Source organism: Numida meleagris, chromosome 7, assembly GCF_002078875.1.
Source record: "Numida meleagris isolate 19003 breed g44 Domestic line chromosome 7, NumMel1.0, whole genome shotgun sequence".
In the NCBI taxonomy this organism is placed as follows: domain Eukaryota; kingdom Metazoa; phylum Chordata; class Aves; order Galliformes; family Numididae; genus Numida; species Numida meleagris.
The window spans coordinates 4,431,619-4,444,713 of NC_034415.1; the positions used below are offsets into that span (position 1 = coordinate 4,431,619).

The 13,095-nt window shown below is 51.1% G+C and overlaps 1 protein-coding gene across 10 annotated transcripts in view; it reads right to left on the bottom strand.

Moving 5' to 3' along the window:
- PACS2 (phosphofurin acidic cluster sorting protein 2) overlaps positions 647-13,095 on the bottom strand; it is a 70,915-nt gene continuing 58,466 nt past the window's right edge. For all 10 annotated transcript variants that reach the window (XM_021405630.1, XM_021405626.1, XM_021405625.1 and 7 more), the window contains 5 exons: positions 11,050-11,092; positions 10,061-10,196; positions 6,737-6,963; positions 5,298-5,411; positions 647-4,351 (listed from right to left, as the gene is read on the bottom strand). In XM_021405630.1, the coding sequence (XP_021261305.1) occupies positions 4,233-4,351; positions 5,298-5,411; positions 6,737-6,963; positions 10,061-10,196; positions 11,050-11,092 (639 nt within the window). In that variant the 3' untranslated portion in view covers positions 647-4,232. The remainder of the gene's footprint in view (positions 4,352-5,297; positions 5,412-6,736; positions 6,964-10,060; positions 10,197-11,049; positions 11,093-13,095) is intronic.

Consider the following 13,095-nt stretch of genomic DNA (forward strand, 5'->3'; position numbering starts at 1 on the left):
GGGGGAGCCCGGCGGGGACGGGCGGAGCGCGGCTGCTCACGGGCAGCCCCGCGCGTCCTGGCGAGGCGCGCCCCCTGACACGCAGCGGAGCTGCCCTGCTGCTGCCCGACGCGCAGGAGGACGCCGACAAATTATCCGGAATAAATGTTTACGAACCGCACCGCGGGGCGCTCGGCGGTTGCGGACTGCTCTTTCCCGTCAGAACTTCCCCGCTGCTCCCCTACCACTGCGGGCAGGGACCGCGCAGCGCCCCATCTCCCACGGCCCAGAAGGCACGGGGGCACGGCCATTGCGTTGGGGTTACACAGAACACAGAGCGGCGCGGGGCCGAGCCGCCTCCAGGCCCCGCTCGCTGCCCGAGTTCCTGCAGCTGAGGCCCCGCGGGGGCAGCGCGCATCCCCAGCCCGCTCACGGCCGCGCTCCTGGAAGGCACTTGAGCATTCCTCCCTGCCTGCTCCCCTCTCTCCCCTGCAGCTCCTGCCCGCGCTCTTGCCAGGGCCCGGTTCCCCCAGCCCACAGCCCCCAGGCAGTTCAGCACCTCGCACGGAGCTGAGGCTCCCAGCCGTGTTCCCTTGTGCTGGCTGTGGCACCCAGCAGCACTTCCTGCCAAACAGCCCCTGCTGAGAGACGACTCCAGGGATGGGTATGTGCTTTCATGTCCAGTTTTATTAGTGTTGCATTAGTACCATAAAATAGTTGACGAGGTCGAGCACGTTGCAGTTTGTTCCAAAAAGAAAAAAAAAAAAAAGCTATTTACATTTAATCTGTCTTCATTAAAAAAAAAAAAAAAAAAACAACTGAGAACCCAAACAATACAACAATGAAACAGATGGACAACTCAGGAATCTACAAAGTGGTAACGTCCCCTCGCATGCTGCGGTCCAGACAGGGCTCACAGCACAGCACAGCACGCAGTACCCCTGCTAGCACAGTGCTTCCCAGGGCTTCCCCACCGTCATGGCATGCAGCCGGGCAGGCAATGCTTTGAGCCACAATGCACAGTGCCCCAGGTCCTGGCTCTGCGCTGCTCCCTCCAGCGCCTGTTGCTGGTGAGAAAGGACCAGGTGGAGCCTTCCTGGGTGAGCTACTTCCCACTGCCACTGAGGAAACAGACAGGGCCTTTGCTGCAGTACCAGGTAAGCATAGGCCAGCGGGTGTCGGCCAGACGATGACTGCACGCTGACAGTGCATCTCCTCCAGCCGCAGCAAACCTCCACCTGTGCTGGATTAAGCCACAGGCACGTACCAGTAATGCAGCAAAACCCAGCCAAGGAGATGGTGGCTGTCCCCAAGCTCATGTGTAATTAAGAAGGACTCCAGCTACTGCTGAGATGGAAGCGGTAACAACTCCAGTGGATGGCAGCTGCGGTGCGGAGCTGAAAAGCCACCTAAGACCCCGCAGGTGCAGCAGGACAGGCAGCAGGTGACCATCCCCAGGGCTGGGGACGAGCCTTTGTCTCCAGAAACCCAAACCAGCGGACCAGCAAGCACAAGGTGCAACACGATGCCACAAAACCTTCCATCTCTCGTCTGCTCACCAGCACCATAAAACTAGGTCAGTGCAGCAACCAGCCCTCTCCGGAGACCTCACCTCGAAGCGAGGTGGGAGCCCTTCTCCCAGCAGCGTTACCATCTCCCTCCGGTGTTATCCGGTGAATTTGGGTGTACAAAGTTACAGCAAAACACAAACCAACATGAAACGCAACGAGCACAAGTGCTTCTCTCACACGTACACACACACACACACACAGTAGAGCATGGCAACGTCCATGTGACAGGCAGGACCCCAGCAATCCTGCGCTAGCTACCACCCCTTTCTTTACAGTAGGTTGAAACACACTGAGGAGCACAGTGCTGTTCCCCCGCTCCGCAGCGCAGTTATTGCAGTGGGTCTGCCCGTCCCATCCCTGCTGCAGAGCCGCCCAGGCTGTGTGCGGTGCCCAGAGCTGGAGCCCAACGCACAGCTCCTGCCACAGCAGCGGGAGCCTCAAGGAAGAAATCGCAGACTGACTATTTTCCCTTTAAACAGGTTTTTCAATTCAACAGCCTCAATAAAATTTAAAAAAAGAAAAAAAAAAAAAAGGGATGTGCTTATAAACCACCTCCCACGCTGCTGCTGCTAGGCAACGCTACGCAGTCCTACAGCATCAGCTCAGGTCAACCAAAACCACAGGAGTAGATGGACATGGTGATGCGAGCCCGAGCTGAGCCCTGCCCCAGCTGTATGCTGGGAGGCAGCAATGTGGGAAGGGGCAGCAGTAGCATGCACACAGCCTGCACAGCGTCCTCCTCCCCTCCGGTCACTGGCCAAGCACAGCGCACTTGCGCTGGGAAAGGATTTCATGAAATCAAAGCCAGTAGAGCAGCTCTGGCCCTGAGCTGTAGCAGGGACTGCACTCTCACCTCGCTCCCCATCAGCCCAATGGAGCCCACCGCCAGCCCCCTGCTCGCACCACAAGGGCAGAGCAGGACCCATCCCAGCAGGACAACACAGGTTCTCCAAACCTCTCAGAGAAAAATACAACTACTGAGTAGCCGATGCTGGGAAAGGTTCAAAAGCATCACACTGTCCACAACAGCACATTCTGAAAATGCTTGCAGTGCCTGCCCACAGGGGTGGGAGCCAAGAGGACCCCCCCAAAGCTTCAGTCCCTTACCCTGAAGGCCAGAGATGTCAGCTCTTCCACACAGCAGGCACATCCTGTTCCTCAAGCCCCAACCTGCTCCATGCTGAACTCCTTGTGAGAGCATCTCCTCATCCTGGCAGCAGCGAGGTGTGCCAAACAAGCAAAAGCCAGGCCAAACAGAGCCCAGGCACAGGACACCCTGCTACCCAGCAGGGAAGAAGAACCCACCCAGCTTCATCCACTGCTCTGTTCCACCTGTAGCCTCCACTGCAACACAGGTCTGCATCACACAGCAAAGCCCGCAGCAATGCCCTGCTGGGGACAGGATGCATCCTATAGAGAAATGAATGCCTGAGCATGGAATACTCCAAAAGCAGACACAGTGAGAACAACTTCCTCCAGCCTACAGGTGGTCACCTGTCCCCAGCAGTTCTGTTACAGTCTCACGGTCCCACGAGGAGAGGTCCTGTGTGACTCAGCTGGGCTCGATGGCAGCACACCCAGGTGCATCAGCACAGTCCAGGCAGGACAAAGGCAGAGCAGACGAAGCAGCCCACGCTACCTCACATGTGCAGTGTGACAGAGGGATGGCAGGCAGCTGGTCTTGCAGAGCGCCTGGCTGGCTGCGGCTCCAGCTGCTACACTGATGGATCACTTCACAGGCAACGGCTCATCTTCCTGGGTTTGGTGGTTTGTTGTTATTATTTTTTTTTTGGCAACTTAAGCTTTTTTTTCCCCTCTTGTTTTTTATTTATTTGTCTTTTTTATTTTTTAAGAAAGCATTAAAAAAAATTTGCAGCTATTAAAAAAAATCCTTTCCCCTTCGAGGCTGGACGAGATTTTATTGACAGGTAAATAATCGGTGTGAGTATGTAAATAGCAGCGACCCCACTGACGCGGTGTCCCTCGGCAGCACTGCAGGGACACGGTGACTGGCTCAGTTTGGTCACTGTCACTGACCAGGGACACCAGAGGTTCCTTACACCTCATCTTTCCCCAGTTCCTGCTCCTGCCCAGCCCCAGGGCAGACCCCGCGCACTGCAGGGCAAGCTCCTCTGCACCTCCCTAGCTCTGCAAACCACCGGTTTGGTTTTCAAACCGGACAGCTAGACTCCCTGCAGACTCGCTGCTCTCTCATCCCTTGGCAGCAGGAAGAAAGACTGGCCATCAGTTTTCCTAGAAATACAGAGGGAGGGGTCGAAATGCATTGTAACATGCACGATCTTCTGCAAAATCCGTGGCCCCCCCAGCCCACACACACCAATGAGGTCTCAGGTTAATAAGCAGTGCAGTTATTCAGCTATCTGCTCAGAAGTGGGAGGTGTTTGGGCAGGTTGCCTGCTCCTGCCAAATCCCCCACAGCTTTGTTGACAGCACATCTATATTTAAGACTGTTGTTGGTTTTTTTTGCCTTTGTTTAAAGGAGTTTCCTTCCCTTGTAGTAAACTCAAGAGTTAATAGAAAAAAAGTAATTCAAAAGTAATCCAAGCACATCTGTAATTAATTCTGCAGGAGAGGGCAGAGTGATGCGAGTCGGAGTTGGCACGCAGTTCCTGGCTCCTGGTGTGCAGTCCCTGGGATGGACAGAGGTCCCTCCGAGCGCGGCTAGAAGTTAGATTTGGAGTGTCCAAATATGCAGATGGGAAAGTGCTTGACATGAGAGGACCACTGTGCTGCCAGCTGAAAGAATTTCACGTCATTCCACTCCACTCCGTCGATCAGGACTGCAGGGGAGGGTTAAAAAAAATAAGTAGGTGAGTTAGAAAACAGCAAGTGTAAGTGGTCAACCAGAAACAGCTTTGCTAGAAAGCTCCCTGCAGTCAGCAGAGGGAGGCCTGGCTACATTCTGTGCTCAGGGTGCGAGCTGCACTGCTGGGCCAACCCACCACCGCCGCTACACGTGGCTCGAGCGCAGACCAGTGATAGGGAGAGCGGCTCAGACTGCTGCTCCAGCTGCACTGACACTGGAGCTCCCCAGTCTGCTGATTTCAGCTTCACCTGATCTGATCTCTCCAATTTCCCAAACACAATCCACTTTCTTTTTTGAGCAAACGTGCTCTTATAGAGACAGACATCACACTTTTCACCAGGAGGCCTGCCTTTCCTGCAGAGGTGTTGTTCTGCAACCACCGCTCGCTCAGTAGACTCACAGAGACTGGGCGAGAATTAAGGAGGGTGACCTGAGCAGATTTCTCTGCTGTTGACAGTGCTGGAATTATTAACTGAACAGGCTACGAGGATATTTTTGAAATCGGATACACAGCTCCCCTGGCAGGCACCGCTAGGTTTGCCTGCAGATGTGAGCACAGCTTACTGCTGTGCCGTGCCTCTGAGCCAGACCCCTGCCTGGAGGAGCAGGCACTACTGTGGCTCTCTCCACCACCACTTCCCAGATGCGCACAAGAAACGCTGAACACCGACAGGGAGGAGAAGTGGAGCCCTGCCCAGCCTTTGTCCTCACCCAGGGTCCTAGGAGAGGGAGGACTTTCCCCACATCCCAGAACTATCATGCAATACCCCATGCTGGCCACATCCAAGCCCTTCCCCAGGAAGCTCCGTTACACCGGCTCACGAGCACAGGGCAACTACTAGGGCAGCACTTTGCCTGGAGGAAAACAGCTGGCAGCTGAGGCTCACCCCAGAGCCATGGGGGATGCAAGCCATACTTACCCCGCAGCATGTTCTGCTGATGTTTCGCTGTGCAAATCAACCTGCTGATTCCTTCAATGCACTGGCTCTTCGACTCAACCTCTTTGTCTTTTGTTTTCTTGGGTAAAAACATCACTGGGAGAAAATCAAACAAGCACACAGTGAATCTCTGCTGCTCACAAGAGATGCACCAAAACTCACTAGTGGTGTTATTTTTTTTTCTTCATTTAAATATTTATGTCTCAAAATATTAACTGACTTAAATTCTTACTTGTTTGGCAGGAGTTGGACCATGCCAGCACTCTGCACTGCCACCTATGCACAGGAAGACTTTAGGCCCAGGTCTCTACTCCAAGCATTCCCAGCAAATAACCAAGTCCAAAAAGCCACCTTCAGGGTAATAACCCTTGCTGCAGAAGCCCCAGTGTGAGCCCTTGCTGGGCTGAATCAGGCAGCCACACCATCAAGGGGCATCCCACACACTGCATCGCAGCTTCCACCAGGAATAACCCCAGGACCTGGGCCCAGGACACCAGGAAGATGTCAAGGACAGCCACAGACTGTTGAATGCTGCCTCCTTGAAGCCATGTCTATGCACAGCTGTTCACCATTTCTAATATGTTACACATTACCAAGGCCAGGTGCAAATACAGAGTTACTAAAATGCTTTTTTTTTTGGCGAAAGAAATACACTCAAAGGCACAAGCTTAATAGCAGAAGTCTAAATCAGAAAAAGTTAATATTAGGCTTCGTGCTGAGAGAATCCCTCTTATACCTATTTCTTCCTGTTCCACAAAGTGCTCTGTGAAAGAATGTAAGAGCTCCTGCAGATGAGCTTGCGTTGCTGCAAGCCTGCTCAAAGTGACAATACCTCTCACCAATACACCCCCCTAGCAATGGCTTGGCAGGTCTGGCTGTGACAACTGTACTGTAACATGAGGACACCACACCACATCAAAACTTCTCTGCTGAGGCTGCTGCCGTATGTTGCAACGTGATGGGATGCACAAACATCCTGACACCAGGAGACAGACCACAGCATGGAACTGTAGGGGCTGCAGGGGTCTGTCTTCACCCAGCTTGTCTGGGCACAAGCTCCCTCCTATCTTACCCAGCACCCCACACAAGCAACAAGGAACACTGCTCTGGACAGCGTCCCTGTGCATCTCCTGGCTTTCTGCACAGTCACCTACAAATGACCTTTCTCTGTCCCCATCCTTGTTCCTTCAAGCTATGCCACCTTAGCCATTCAGCTGCGAGCATGAACGCATCTCCTTACAGCACAAAGAACAGCCACCCTTGCAAACTATCACCTTATTGAATTGCTTCCCACCCACAGGCAGACTAGGATCTGGGGACTGATTGTAACGCAGGACTGACAAGTCAGCCCCAGGGCTGCAGAACAAGGAGAGCAGAACCGTGTTCCTGGCCTTTGGCAACAGTCAGCGTGTCCACCTTACCTTTCTTGTTCTTCTCTTTTGTCACGACGGTCATGGACATGGTGGGAGTGGTGGCAATCTCCCCGCTGGCAGGTAACCTGCTGACCTGGAGGGACCGGAAAGTGCATTTCAGTGTGTTTTTGGTAGTGGAAGGGTCCTTCTTCTCCGGGTCTCTCTTTCTGTCCATGGGTGGAGCTGCAATCCAGTAATCCACCTGCAGGCCCATCAGCTCAGCACCAAGGCCCTGGCTACAAAACAAGAGAAGAATCTCATTTCTGTACAATGCTTGGCGGAGTCCTCCCTGTCTCTGTTTTTCTGAGGCTGCTGCTCTTGACCAGACGGTGAGAGAAATGCTTGGCTCTTTGTGAAATCAGGCAGCAACATTTCTTGGTGAGATCCATGAGTCACAAACACACCAGAAGTCATCACTGAGTGATGCAGCCTGGGTCACATTACAGAGTGGCAGCAGCTCGGCAGTAGCCATGGACATAGGCAGTAGGGAAGGAGACAAAGCACTTCCCAACACCGAGTGCAGTGACCTGACCCCTGAGGCAGCCCAGGTCACTTCCAGTCCTCAAGAGGCGACAAGAGGCTGTAAGCACCTACTGGCAGCTGCCTCGCAAGCACTGATGAGCGAATGGCCTGGCCAAGCACAGCACTGCCAAAACCATCTCCATTTGAATTACTTCCAAATCCTACGTCCCCGATCTCTTCCTGTCACCAGCTTCCTTTCTTCCTGTCCAAATGCTCCACCAGGGCACACAGGACCCCTGCTCTCTCCTGGTCCCTGTTAGGGCACCAGGCAATCTGCTCCACAGCCCTGCTGCTGGCTGGGGAATTCCCATGCCGAGAAAATGCTCTGCAAGCCCTGTGATGTTTGCTAAACAATGGCAGATTTCAGGACATGATGTGCTATTGAAAACTCCTGCGCATCATGCGGTAGCAGACGTGTCATCAAAACACTCTGTCAGCCTTTCTAGAGCCAGAAAAGGGAAGATGAGCAACCTGGGAAATTCCACCATCCTCTCTGCCTGCCCCTTCCTCTCACTAACTAACCCCTGTACCTCTTCCTACACAAAGACAGCGTTGAATAACGAGCAAGTACTGAACGAAAACTGATCTATCAGTCTGTTGACTAATTATATTTAATGGGTTCTTGTTTGAGAAAAGGTAATTGTTTAAAAAAGAGATTAATTGGTGTTCTTGAATGAAATAAGCATTCCTCTACATCACCTGTGTAATCAGAAACTCTCATGTAAAGTAAGGATGGACCACTGTTACAATCTTCTCTGAAAATCATTTCCTTTGTCAGTTATTCAGATGAAGCCAGACAGCAAAGCAGAGCTCATCCAGGGCCACCAAAACCAGGGTTTAGTTTCCGAGGACAGCTTCAGAATTGAGATTGTTTTAAGGATTTTTCACAGCACATTTCTCATTTCAGTCACGAAGCTGGTCCCAGATAGGACCTTTAGTTCTACCCCTGGTTAACGAAGCGGCTCGATTTTTCAAGTCTAGATCATCCTCCACCTCCAATATGCTGTCACATGTAGATCAGTGGAGATGAAATAATGTTGAACCTAAACTTTCTCATTTTTTTGATGATTTTTACCACCTAGCATTAAGCTAAAAAGTACTCAGTTCCTAGAGCTGAGGTGCCAGCTTCAGATGAACCAGCCACTTCCACAGCTAACAACTCCAACAGCCTGTACTCCTGTGGGTACAGGCTCCCAAACTACTTCCCCATTTGAAAAGCCCACGTGGATCTCCCCCAGGAGATGTCAGCTCTGCCCTCCAGAGCCTGTGCAGCCCCAGTAGCACCAAGCAGTTGCTGCTGGGACTCACTAGGCAGGGAGGGCTCTCCCAGGGGCCAACAGCAGGGATCTGGAGAAGCGGGTTCCTGGGGCAGGCTGAACCCACTAACACCTTCCAGTCACTGGGCACCTGCTAATCCAGGACATCGACATTTCCAGTTCCTTTTGCTAAAAGGAAACTTTAACCTCTGTTTTCTAAAACTGGCTTGAAAGGGCCCCATGGGTCTCTCTAGGATAAGTAGGAAAGGCTCCCATTCTGTCTCTACCAGGGACAGTAGGAGATGCTGCTTATGGACAGCAGTCTCTAATCGCAGAGCACTCTCTCAGTCTGATGATCACAGGGCTAAGAATGTCAGAGGGGACATCCCTGCATCATCCTCTGGTGTCTATTAACAGGTCTGCTGTCCATGAATTTGCCTAACCCTCCTTTGATCTGCTGATCCCACTGCCACAGAAGTAGCAGAGGCAAACGTGGTCCCAATGCACCTTCCTGCCGCATGCAGAAACCCCTTCCTTTCTCCTTTTCAACTGACCTCTTGTTAGTTTCGTGCGTACCATAGGTATGGTAAAATACGGTTCTGTATTCAGCAAATCCAGCACCACTACAATTCTGCAAGATGTGAGCATCTTACCTCTGTCTCCTCCTCCCCAAAACTGCAAGATCCAAGCACTTCTGGCCTGTCCTGATAAGATGCTGCTGTGTCCCCTTGATCACATTACCTGTGTTCCTCTGAAACTGCAACTTCACCATGCGCTTCTAGAGATGGGTACAGAACTGCACAGCAAGAGCAGGACAGCCGCTATGCCTACATTTTGTGTGGCAACAAAATGAGTCCTCGCCAGGGCAGTTCTTTACTGGCAATCTTCTTCTGGTTTCCTCCCCTTAAGCCTATACATTTCAGCTAAGGCAGAACTTCATGTTGCCTACAGATGTTGTCTCCCTGCTATTCAGATATGTTCTCAGGCATGTGCACAGATGGAAACTGCATTTCCATTTTGCCACAACTACCATCTTCTCATGTCACAGAGACAAAGCTTGCTCTTTCCAGTGAGCCACTCTGACTTTACAGTTTCTTGGTCCTTAAAAACACTGTATAACAACTGTGAGGGAATAGGCCAGCTACAAAGCAGGTGTCTGGGGATTAGGGTCAGTATTTTCTTTGGCAACATATCTCCCCAGCAGTCCAGTCCCAAATCGAAATTTCCAGAAGATAGAGAACGCAAACCTTCCCAAACAGGTTGCCACAGAATCATGGTTTCTACCAGACCATCAGCAACAACAGCTGCCCCTTCTCATTGAACGCGTCTGTCCTTGAGCAATGTTTCTATCAGGTGCAAGATCCCCTCTACCCTCCCCAGCTACCTCAGGGCCAGCAAGGACCAGAGGCAAGAGAGGTGAATGGGAGAGGTGACACATTCAAATGTTTGCTGAGGAGGAAGAAGGCAGAGCTATGGGCTTTCTGTCTGGAGCTTTTCTCTTCCCTGTATGTCATAACACAGACAAGGGGGGTGTATGAGACAAAACATGCTTTACCTTGAAGATGAGAAGCTGCCTGTAACAGATGGTGAGGAAGGTGGTGTGGGGGAGGCTTCTTTCACAGCAGGAGATACAGAAGGTGGGGTAGAAGAAAGGACACTGGAGCTTGAGGGAGCTGCGTCGTCAGAGTCACCTTGCAGAGAGAAAGCCAAGCTGTCTGTCTGGGTTTGTCTCTCAGCCCAGCACGTGCACACTGGGATAGCTCAGAATCTTTGCCCATGCTCCTGCTGTACACATCTCTGTGTTGGCTTTATTCAGACTCAACCCAGAGATCAGTCAGCCCATCAGCTGTCACTGCTCCACACCTACAGCATGGGACTGCCTATGTCTGGGTAAGAGGCAGACATTCACACTGCTCTGGGCTCCCCACCTTGCATCTTCTCTCCCAGCATTTGTTGATTCTCAGTTGGTTTTTGATTAGGAAAAAAATTCCTGATTAGTAGTGTGCGCGAAGGAGGAAAAAAGTCTACACTGAAAGTGTCACTACCCCTGTTGATAGGTGTAAACACATGTAAACAAGTTTTTTACTCCCACGTTAAAACATCTGGGCCAAAATTTGTTGTCAAATTGGCAAACTGCTGCCTTAGAGTTGCAAGTGTTGGGCATGTGTTTGAGATTGAATTCACTAGGCAATGGAACTGCCTCTCCAGTCAGGAGCAGGAACCTCCAGTAACCATAGTGGTGAATCCATAACACATACTCACATACATAAGAAATATGGATATTTGCTCATATCTGAGTGAAAGTTCTCTGGATGACAGTGTGAGAATCTCAACTGCTTGAAAAGTATCAAGAAAAGGGGCTTCTTGAAATAGAGAGTGAGGACAGCCACTTGGAGTCAAATGCAACAGAACTGAGAGCTAACAAAAGCAATTTCACCTTACAAAAACCTCAAGAATCAAGCAACAAACAAGTCTTTTCAGCCTGTGAAATCAGCCTCCCTCAATCTGCATGGCACCAGAAAGCACATACAAGATGCTTGTTACCTGACGTCGCAGAAGATTGTTCCACGATTCCAACCTTCACCACCTAGAAAGGGAAGACCAAACAGGACAACTCTGAAACAAGAGTCCTAGGAATTTTGGGAACACCTCACCTCCCATATTAAGTCCAACCCTACAGCTCCTCTTGGCACTGTCCCTACAGTCAAAGCAGTGTAAAAGCATGGTAAAAAGTGGAGTCTTGTAAGGGCCAGGCAGGTCCCAGCCGTGCCCAGACAAGCAGAATCAGCTCATATCCCTTCCCTGACTTATCCAAATGAAAGCACAGACCCTATGGAGCTCTTACAGACTTGCACAGCTCTGACTAGCCTTCCCGTGCCACCTGTGGGAATAGGGCCGAGAGAACAAAGGAATACAAGCATCTTTTCAGCACTGCTCTGATACATGTGCTAGGAATGCTTCCACCACAGAAGTGCAGCCACTTCCACAGTGCACCAGAGCTGGGTTTCGTTAGGAAACCACAAAAGCAACAAAGTACGGATTCTGACCGGAGTTTTCTAATCTCCAAACAAGAGAAGTATCTGGCAAATAAGATAAAGCTCCTTGCAAAGCCTGTACACCAAACGTACAGCTCAGAACAATCCCAATCACACTGTAATATGGACACAAATGCACACTGACACGAACAACCACCAGTCAGTACATTGTGGATAAGGATAAATGTCACACTGAGAAAACTAACAATAGTTCATGGAACAGAGCACGCTACAAAGAAGCTGCCAAGAACTCCCCATGTCTAGAAAGATAAAATGATCCTTGGAGATCTAAAAGCAGGGCCCTTCTGTTAGGATGATCTAATAATGTGCAAGGGCACCATTACCCCTCACACCACAGAGGAGAGACCCTTCTTCAGGTCCTTAAACTTGTATCCAGGGCTAACGTCTACTCTGTAAAAATGCTGGCAAATAGGAAAGAGCTGCAAAGTGACCTCAAGTCAGTAAAACTTGTTTTAGAGGGAGAAATTATGTCACTCAGCCTATTTTGCTTGAAAACAGAAGAAGCCTATTTTGCGTAGAGCACATCTTTAGGGAGCAGATTTCTGGGCTACAGGGACAACAAGCAGGACCTAATCATTAAAGCAAAACATTTTGCACAGCTCTTGAAGCGGTAGGAGCGGGCTGTATGCTCAGCACCAGATCTTAGAGAGCTGCCAGGCTCTTTGGTAGATTGTTAACCTCAGTCTTGGAAAAGCCACCTGGAACGCAGCAGTGCGTGCAGTGGAGTGGCTTGGGAGATGGAACTAGAGCTCTTAGTGGGGCCTGCAGCTCAGCCTGGCCCACCTCTGTTTGAAGAGGAACAAATCAGGCTCTGGAGTCAATAGCCACTTGTGCTGTATGTGTTAAATGCTAAGAGGATGTTTCACAGACTCCAAGTAACTAGGAATGAGAGGAGACGAGGCAGAAGAGTTAGGGAAAGAACAAGGAATACAGAAAACTGCCTGCAACCACCCTGATCTGCAAGCCAGAAAGGAAATTTCAGTTGGCCTTTTCCCTTCTGTTGGCTGACTGATGCTGCTCAAGGTCAGATACACAGGAGGAAGACGAGGCTAAATGCCTTCCCTCCATTCAGGAAGGGGCTTGGGACTGCTGCCCTTCCACCAAAGCTTCCATCCAGGAATGATGCAGGCAGCCTCCTTTCCCTGCAGGAAGGATATGCATCCTGTTAACTCTCCCAGCACCTGGCCGCTGGCACAACACAGGATGATATGGGGTCACCAGCACGACTGCAGCCTGTGCGTGCAGTTGGCCCTTCACAAGGCTCTGCTCTCACCTCTCAGAGCCCAGCTATGCAGCGCATCCACATCAGCTGCAAGCCTTCAGTTATTGCAGTCTGGAAGCCAACAGAGTCTGAGCAACATTAGCAGCCCCAAACCTCAACATTTCTGGCTCGCTCCCTCGTCAGCCAACTGCTCCAAGCAGGCAGCAGCTGAGGTGGTAAAGACCAGCAGTGCTGATGTTCAACTTAAGACTTTGCGAGATGCCTGTAATTGACTGTCAAGAGTCTCTTCAGATGTGCCTCAGGGAATTTCTA